Raw genomic sequence first — 9,816 nt, forward strand, 5'->3', positions numbered from 1 at the left:
ACCCAGTGTAAAGAATTACACGGCAGTGAGTGGATCAGAACTACTAAATGGGAAAACCACTAATTGTGTCTCAGATAGCAGAGTAGGAAGAGTGCTTGGGGTTAATCCTGAACAGCATCCTATTAACTTGCTTTTATTATCTAATCTATAAAACAAGGGCATAAAATCAGACAAGCCTGGGGTTGACAGGGCCAAGGAATCCAACATAATAAAGCTAAAGTGTAAAATGCTAAAAAGCATTAGCAGAGTAAAGTGGCAGATCACTCTGCATGATCTAAGAATAAGGGGCACGGTGACAATCCAAGGCCATCATTATGCTAAGAATTAAAGTCAACACAATGTTCTTTTGTTCATGTGTCTAAGCACAACTGTGGATTCAGTTCTTTTTTTCCACCTCTACATAGATTTTGGAACTAAAAACTCAAGTGACCAAGTTTATGTGGCAACAGCCAATAGAAGATCCATAGAAAACTTCATAGCTCTACAAATTAATAAAACAGTGCATTCTTTTATCACCAGCTTTTCCTTACTGAAGANATTACTTAGCATAGAAAGAAAAGTCCAAACTGTCATCTTTCAGTCCTCCACATTCCCCTCTTTAATATGGTATTTTGTTCTATATACATTGATGAAAATTTAAAACAAACAAAAGGAACTTTAGTCAAAACTCCCCTTCCTCCTCCAGCTTTATTGGAATAGTTTAAAATTACATTTTCTATTTTCTAGGACTTCAGTTGCTTTTTCCATCTGACTTTTAAAAACTGATTACAGCAAATGAAACACAGTTGTCTAAGTGATATAGTATACAAAAATAACATCTTGATTTCTGTGAAAATGCATTTCTCTGCAATTCCTGAATAGCTCCAAATTATGCTAACTCTGAGCATCGGATGTTTACTCTGGGTTTTAGATTTAGTCTTTGAAAAAATGTGTTCTACACCTTTGCCATCACCATCTGTACGTCCAGCATCAACACTGGGATGAAGCTGCTTNTGTGTTAGGCTTTTAGCCAGATTCCCTGGCATAGCCTTCAACACATTTGTCTTTTCAGTTTACTCCCAACTCAACTGTATATTCTGAGGGCCTGATGCAGATGTTACTCGATGTTATTTAATAGCTACTGAGGTCAGACAATCCAAGGCCGTCATTATGCTAAGAATTAAAGTTATTTATGGAAGCTTAGATGCTTCCAGAATTGGTTTTACCTCCTACATGGGAACACACTCAAACCCAGAAGGGCTTACTGGTCTGACTGAACTCTTCCCATTCATTAATCCCTATTCACCAGTGGCACGGAAAGGGGGTTCTTTAACAAAGCATTATACATAACACCTCTACCAAACTAAACATAAACTTTTTTTGTAGTTAAATGCAGAAATTCGGTTTTTTCCACCCCTTTCCTCCTTTTACACTGCAAGTAAAGCTCACTGGCCTGGGAACAGCCTCTATCTGCCAACCTTTGGCCAGTGAAGAGGATTCAGAGAAAATAATACAACCATCAATCAGAAAAAGGAGGGGCGACAAAGGAAAATAATTAGGCTGTAGCCTCAATTGTGCATTCCCGTGCAAGATGCCCTGACTCGCCACAGCGGTAACAGTTGACTTCACTTGTCTTGCTGCAATTGATGGCTACATGACCAGTTTCACCACCCCAAAAAAAAAAAAAAAAATTACATAGTTTCGACATTGCTTCTCAGAACAAATAACACCACTCTCAAATCAATGGTCAATACAGAAAAAAAAAAAAACTTATGAACACAAATAAGTATATTTTTCTTTGTTAAGACTATTCTCTCTTATGAGACATTACTGCCCAGGTTGTTTTCAAATCCCTTACAGTGCACTCATGTGTTTTCTTTTTTAAAAGGGCTATACACAGCTTTACTTTTGAAAACAGTCTCATATATAAGTCAGCGCAAGCCATAAACACAACCTTCTAGCTCTGTGCTGTGACTACAGGAGTTAAATCATCGTACCCAGCTAAGAGTCTACATCTTTGTATCTTCTAACCAAGAACAGAGAAGAGTAAAAACTAGGTTCTCAAAAACCTTGTCATAAGAGATTAACTAGTTCCAAGCCCAAAACATCAGCAAAGATGATTTTATTTGTAAATGAATCCCTAAGGTTTCATTTATATGCTCCAATAGCACTTAGTAACTACACCACACACAAGCCATAGTGTTTATAGTTATAATCTTGACTTCCCATATATGACAGGTTTTTTGTTTCATCCTTCTCTATGGTATACATACAGACCTGCACAATTTCTTTCACATTCACTGAGACCTTATTACTACCCCAAACTGTACACTATCTTGGTTCAGTGGTAGCATCTGCCATCCAGGTTTGAGGTCCTAGTTCCAATACCTAGTGCCACAAAAGGAAAACCAGTAGCAGGGTTTCTTTACTAGGAGTGGTTGAAACTGCCTCAAATTGAGGGGCCAATTTGGGCTACATAGTAAACTCATCTCAAAACAGGAAGACTGCTTAGTAAGTAAAGCCATCTATTTGCCACTAAGCCTGAATCTACCCTACTGAAGGAGATCAAGTCACAAGCCGTTCTCAACAGATACTACCTGCACAAATATCTCCAAGTTTTTCAGTACCACTTCATGACTCACCTATAGCACTTCACCTTGGTGCAGTCTTTTTGAATATGTCCAAATTCACCACAAGAATAGCACTTCTGCTCATCCGCGTGGTCACAGTCACGAGCCAGATGGCCTGGCTTGCCACAATTGTAGCAGCATTGCTCTCGTTCTCTCTTGGGCTCCTTGCAGTCCTTGGCAATGTGGCCACCTCTACCGCAGTTATAGCAGGCTTCAACAATAAGGAAAAGAAGCAGACCAAGACTATAAAACCTTTATAAAGTAGTATGTTTAAACCATATGCTACAAACCCTTCCAAAGCTGTGTGTAAATACACACTCACCTCTCCCAAGAGTATCAAGTGTTAAATACTTACCATCCTCCTGCAGATCACAATCCTTGGCAAGATGACCAGACTCACCACAGCGGTAGCAGATGTCAGGGAGAGACGAGGAAACAAACTGGAACCCTATTTTGAGTAGAAACAAAAAGAATTGGGATAATCAGGCCAGTCTTGGTATTAATGAATGCTGGAGCACTTCAAAGTTTTTTATTCGACAAAAATACCTCTATCCGAGGTAAAACCACCTCTGCCGCGGCTTCTCATTCCACGACCCCGACCTCCACCAGTAGGGCATTCCCTGGCCCAATGGCCAGATCGTCCACACTTGAAGCATTCGTTGCTGCTCATAGCTGCAGTTAGAGCTTTGGAATATCAAAAAAATATCATTAAACACTTAAGAATTCTTACTGATTAGAAAGACCAGTATCAATCTATTTACTTGTGCTTCATACACCTACCATATGCAAAATGAAACTCTGAAACTATATCTTACAAACTTCTAAATGGGGCATATATTATTAACACACCCGTGTTAATAATCTCAGTAACATCTCAATATTCCTGTCCAGCTTAAGTGTGTGTGTGTGTGTGTATGCACGTGCACGCCATATACGCCTACTGCCCAAGGAAACTTAAAATATGTATCACTTACTTTTGCCCAGAAATACTAATTTAAAATTTCAAGCCAAAAACAGTTGCAGAGAATCCTGAGTTCTAGGCCAGCCTGGGCTACATCTATTCACTTTCTCAAAAACCTGTTACCAAAAGTAACCCACAGCGAGTGAGCTCAGAAGTCTTAGACACTATGCAAACTGCCTTCTCCCAAAGTACTCTCTCTTATGTACAACTGCTGCATGTAATTAGGTCTTTTAGATTTTGGCCATTCCCCGTAGAAACTTAAAACATGGCTGAGAACTATGACTTTCACTACCTGTGACTCTCAGATTCTTCTGCACCCCCCCCTCACTTGTCACACCCTTTTCCAACTTTTAAGAGCCATCTCAATGCCAAGTCTATTACAAAAAATTTTGACCATATCTCCCAGCCACATTAAATTCACATTAAAATTCGGGGTACTTGTTAACAGCTATCAAATCACACTAACAATGCTTATAATCATATTCCTGGAGGGCTGAGACTGAGTTGGCTCACCTTTGAATCACTGCAGCATAATAGTAGCAGTTATATAACATGGCTTTTTGTGGAGGCCTTAAATTATACAGACCCAATTCAATCTAATCAAATACTAACAGTATAACACTAAAAATGCTTGGTATCACAAGTCACTAATCACTAATTTACTATGTTAATGTCTTCAATTAAGTACTCACTAAGGGTACATTACTCAAACTTTCTCAAATTTTTAGGAGCAAAGGCTTTTGCTTCCAATAGGGATTAAGGCTCACTCTATAAGGACATTTCTGATAAAAAACAACAAACTAGTCAAACAAAAATCCCTCTAGGCTGGAGATTGCTCAACAGTTACAAGTACTGGCTGCTTGTGGAAGGACTAGAATTCTCTTCCTAACATTGAATTCTCTTCCTAACATTGGCATGGCTCCAGTTCCAGGACACTGTACACCCTCTTCTGACTTCCACTAGCACCGGCTACAACACATATGCCACACACACAAACATGCAGACAAAGAGTCATACAAAATAAAAGTGCTAGCATAAAGAGCAAATCAAGGCAGTTCTAAGTGGAGGAAAAAAAGTATCTAAAAATCCAAGAGTAGTTGAGAATTTCCACCAGAGATAACTAAAATGAGCCAGCAGCCAAGTGTCTGTCTTACTGTAATTTGTCACACAAGCTCAGACCTATAGAATTACTATCATGAAGTGCTACATAAAAATGACAATATGAAATAACAAAATATTGGGCTAGAACTGTAGTATAGTATAGCGTTGGCCTAGCATTCTTGAAGCCCTGGGTTCCATCTCCAGGACATAGACACAGACACACACAACCTTAAAAGAAAGAAAATGTAAAAAGCAGTATTATCAGGCTCAGTGGAAGGTGCAACATAGGCTGCATATGACCCTATTCCAAAAGATTTGGGGAAGGTAGAAGAAATACAAGAGTTCTGCAGTAATCTGGAGTTGACTCCAAAATTACTCATGAGGGCATTTAGCTAGTGAGATTAAGCTGTTAGTATTTGTATGTATTAACACTCAAAAGGGTAAGAAGACAAACGATTTTGGCCTAAAATCAGAACATCTCTGTGAAGGATTACTGTGAATAAATTAAAAATGATTCCAGTATCTCACCTATTGTAGTTTTTATTTGGTTTATCTAAAAGAATAGATACTTTCTGCACTGAGGTTTAAATTACATATAAGCAGCAGCATGTATGTATTTTCCTTTATCACTTAGCTAGCCTTAGCAAATTTAGAAGCAAACTGTTGACATCTTGTCAATACTAGGTTCTACCTTTATTATTATTGTTTTTCCCCCCGAGACAGGATTCTCTTTATAGCACTCTCTGTCTTGGAAGTCTAAACCAGGTTGGCCTTGAATTCAGCCTGCCTCTGCCTCCCTTAGTGCTGGAGTTAAATGAATGTGCCACCAAACCCAGCCATCCTGTTTCCTTATTAAAAGGGAATAAGGATACATAACTTGAAGAGTAGTTAAGATAGTAGATTATGTAATTATGGCTGACATAGTAGATACTCAGCTATTAAGCCTTTGCACAGTAGTCAGGACATGCAGATACAGATATCATTAACAAAGGTTGAAGTAGTGAATTATAGGGTTTTCTTCTGGTTGGTACTCTTATTTTTCATCATGGTGGCCAGAATCAGGTAACAGACTGTATCTTGCTTTTTATTATATCTAGTTTGTTACAACAACAGAGTGTGGTATTGTGGTGCCATGCCAATTTATTGGAGCACAGAAGTATGTTCAGAGGGCAAGAACTGCCCTGTGTCTCAGTATAACAACTGTGATAACGCAAGGATAACCCTTTGCTTGGGAAATATAACTTAAGGGTCTAGAGGATAAAAATGGATATAAATCACTGTGTTAAGGCCAGATGAAATAGTAAAGTTAGCTGAACACACATCATAGTTGGTGATGAGGGCCCTAACAAATGGCTAGTCAAGTTAACTGGCTAACCTTAACTTAACCATGATTCTGGAATCTTTTTATACTGCTAAGATACTAGCAAGAGGAAGAGAACACACATCTGTTGTCTAACAGCAGTGAAAAGGAGTGTTCTGGGTTTGGACATAGGAGGCAGTCCTCAAATTTAAGAGATGGGCCTCAGTTCTGGTATTCAACGAGTGTGTCACCACTCCTGAATTTTCCTGCCCTTTTAAAACAAGTTTATTCTGTAGCCTAGGCAGGCTTCAAATGTATTTGCAATCCTGTCCATCCTTCCCAAGTACTGGGATGGTATAGGCCTTTATCATTAAGCCTGGCTTGTATTCATAAGGTACAAAGCCATCCTATATGCATGAGGCCATAAGTTCACTTTATTATCCCAAGTATTTAGCAACCTGAAGTTAGACAGTGCCAGAACAAGAGCCCTATTAAGTGAGGCAGTGTGGCAAAGAGCATTCTCCACAGAGTCGGCCAGGGTGCCTTGCTTGGTGTTAGTACTCTGGTTCCCCACTTACTGTCAGGAGGGAGTAGAGGGAGGCAAAATCTCTCTGGAAATGCATTTACCTAACAATCACTCCAGCAGTGACTTATTCACTATAAGTTTTTAGGTCTAAAAGGTAAAAAGAATCAAGCCATACATCATTACAAAATCTTAATATTTGCAGTTTTCAACTGCCAGAATATAAGCCCTTGGTCTTCAGCTGACTTGGCTTAAAACATTTTACAAACTGCACATCTCTTTGAAATAAATTACCTCTTGGTACTAATATGAAAATAATCCAAATACAATTAATTTCCCAATATGAAGTAGGAGGTAAATAGTCAGATATCGTACTGTTATGGTTTTAAAAACTTGATATGAGTTGAAATTTGAGGGAAAAATTAAGCCCTTAATTCAGCCCCTGGGATTCCAATAAATTATTCCATTTATAGTCCAGCATACAAAGAGTTCCTTGTAGACAAGAAGCAAGCTTAACAAGCTTTAAAAGAAAAAAAAAGTACCTAGGACTATGCGGATTACAATTTGATAAGCTTGAATTTTAACCAAAGTAACTTTCAGTTTTTCAGACTTAAAGAATAAAGTGATAAGGATTACAGTTTATGTATCTTTTTTTAAAACGTTCAAAATCTTAAATTCAATATATACTAGGAGCAAATGGCTAACAAATTTGCAAATTTAAATCCAAAGATTAATCCATTGTCATAAGTCTCTCCAGAATTGGGTCAAGCAACAGGAAATGGTAATTTTTATCACATAAAACTACATCTGGGGGTAAATTGGAGATATAACTTAATCCCCTTTTACTTTAATGCAGTCAGATTGAGTGTCGTGGTTTCTTGTCTATTTTGTGTCTTCAAGAATATTGCAAAAACCTAATCAGCCGATTGCTGTGCAATGTCTCCTTTTCTAAGACCCCCACCCCCACCCCAGATGTAGTCACTTCCTCTGAAAGTGCCTGGTGGCCGAGGCCATGTGCTTGACATGTGGCAAAAGGCTTCACCTATAAAATCAACACCCAAACCCAAGTGAGAACGATTAAACCGTCCTAAAACAGGTTTTCACGGTAATGAAAAATCTAGGTTGATCTTTGCCAACTCTACTTCCGAGGCTTTCTTGTAATTTATATCCGTTTAATCCGAGAAATATTGGCAAGGACTTCTGCCGCCCTGATGGCCTTAAAGGCCTGACAACCTACGGGTCCTTTCCACCCCGCTCCCGCTCCATTAAAAAAAAAAAGGGGGGGGGGTGAGGGACCTAAGACTTGAACCTCATCAATCCAGGGAAAGGTGGTTTCTTTTGACTAGCGATGTCGAATAAGCTGCTTAAGAATACGAACTACAGGAAATCAGGAGTTTGAATAAAGGTCGCCAGTACAGAGAACCGAATCCAGACTCCCAAGCCTTACAGCGGCGTGCGCGGGCTTCGTCACAGGCCAGGTCCTGAGGCCCCGCAGCCCCTGGCACATGGCCCGCCAGGCCTCCACCCGGCGCTCGGCCTGGGGACCTCCACCTCGACCAGGCGCTCGCCCCCGCCACACCGCCCCGTTCCAGGAGTTCCCGCCACACTGGCCCTCGGCGCTAGGCCCGCGCGCGACTCTCCTCGCCTCGGCCCCAAGGGCGCCGGGCCTCGTCGCCACACGGATGAGGCCTGCGTGGCCCTCGGGGCCAAGATAAGCCCCACGTTCCAGCCCTAGTGCCAGCGCCGCAGGACGGCCAGGACGCCCGCCACAGTGCGGCGGGCCAGAAACTGGGGCCGAGGCGGCGATCGGGCCGAGCCCNGCGCCTGACGCAGCAGGGCGCAGGCCGAGGTGCGGCCGCCATCGCGCCTCGCAGTTCCGGCCCTCCGTCCGTCTCGGCCGCACCAACCCCGCCACCTTCGTTGCGCAGGCTACACCCTCGCCTCTCACCTTCGGCGTCTGAGCTGCCCACAGCGGAGGAGACTCGGACGTGGAACCAAGAAGGCGACTCGNAAAGCAGCGGCTGTTTATTTTCAGGGTCCTTGCCTGCGCCACACGCGGGTCTGCACACGGCCCCACACACGCCGCTGCGCACGGCTCTCCTCCGCCTCGCCCACGGGTCCAATCAGCGCAGGAAGCCAGGCCAGCCAATCAGAATCGCCCGCTGGGAGCGCGGCCTCGCGCGAGGGCGGCAGGGGCGGGGCGGACTGCTCCACGCCCACCCTCTTCCGGCCTGCGGCGCTCGCGGCCTTCCCGCCCGTAGCTAAGGTTCCGTGTCTGCGATGGGTGGTTCGCTGCTTTCCTACTAGTAGTTCGTCCCTCGTATCTCTGCTGGTTCTCTCCAGCTGTACCCTACGGGGCTGGTCCGGGCAATGGTCGCAGCTTGCGGGAGCCAACCTCCCCCTGCCCGGCCTCCCCTAAGCCCGGTGGGGCTCAGAAGCAGGCCAGGTTTCCAATACACACACACTTAGGTTTGGGGGAAGGTCTTAGTGGCCTGATCATAGAGGCGGCTGTGGCTACCATTACGGTCCATGAGATGCGTTTGGGTTTTGTGTTTCCTGGGTATGAACCGACAGCGCGCTGATAGTGCCCCTGGCTTGCAATAGCCCCAAATGAAAATGCCTAATGGGGTTGAAGATGGTGACAGGTGATTTGTGTCACAACACTTCTTGTGACCCATAATGAATGACATCCCTAGGATTTGTGGATGAGAGGAAGCCAAGAAAGTTATTGCCTAGGCTGCCCCATTCAGGAGAGACCTTCGTTTGCATTTCATGGTGTCTCCAAAAGAGATTGTGTGTGTAGTCACAGGTCCTCAAAGCAGAAGGTAATTTTTTCCTGTAAGTCCTGGGTTTGATTCCCCAGCGTTACCACACACCCTGAAGACAATTTCTATATAAACTAAAACATTCTAGAACTCTGTCCCGTCTTAATAATTTTTTACTACAAACATGAAGAATCTGGAAGTTTCAAGTCTCTTGAGTTCTAAAAAGTACTAAAATTTGTCTAGATTTTAGTTTCCGCTAGCGACTTACTCTTTAAACTTAAAACATGGGCCTACAGAAATGACTTAGAAGTTAAGAGCAGCCAGGCCTGGTGGTGCATACCTTTAATTGCTTGCACTTGGGAAGTAGAGGCAGTAGGATCTCTTGTCAGTCCAAGTTCATCTAATCTACATAACAACTCCCAGGTCAGCCATAGCTACATAGTAAGACCTTTGGGCTGTTGATATGGTTTAAAAGAGCATTTGTCTCGCACAAGACTCTAGATTCCATTTCAACAGAAGAACAAAATGTTCAACCATAGTCAGACCCAGTCTCAAAA

The 9,816-nt window shown here is 42.5% G+C and overlaps 1 protein-coding gene across 4 annotated transcripts; it reads right to left on the reverse strand.

The window, feature by feature from the left end:
- Positions 1–574: 574 nt before the first annotated feature.
- Cnbp (CCHC-type zinc finger nucleic acid binding protein) lies at positions 575–8,612 on the reverse strand. 4 transcript variants are annotated; one of them, XM_021165527.2, is made up of 5 exons: positions 8,443–8,612; positions 3,177–3,293; positions 2,965–3,057; positions 2,620–2,823; positions 575–1,650 (listed from the first exon to the last, which is right to left on the reverse strand). In XM_021165527.2, exons 2-5 carry the CDS (start codon positions 3,277–3,279, stop codon positions 1,535–1,537), a joined length of 516 nt encoding a protein of 171 aa, XP_021021186.1. In that variant the 5' UTR covers positions 3,280–3,293; positions 8,443–8,612; the 3' UTR covers positions 575–1,534. The 4 variants fall into 4 exon arrangements, with proteins under 4 accessions (XP_021021186.1, XP_021021183.1, XP_021021187.1 ...); XM_021165524.2 differs by having other exon boundaries at positions 3,156–3,293; positions 8,443–8,611; XM_021165528.2 differs by having other exon boundaries at positions 2,620–2,820; positions 8,443–8,608.
- Between the last annotated feature and the right edge of the window lie 1,204 nt (positions 8,613–9,816).

The sequence above is a fragment of the Mus caroli genome, chromosome 6 (assembly GCF_900094665.2).
Source record: "Mus caroli chromosome 6, CAROLI_EIJ_v1.1, whole genome shotgun sequence".
In the NCBI taxonomy this organism is placed as follows: Eukaryota; Metazoa; Chordata; class Mammalia; order Rodentia; family Muridae; genus Mus; species Mus caroli.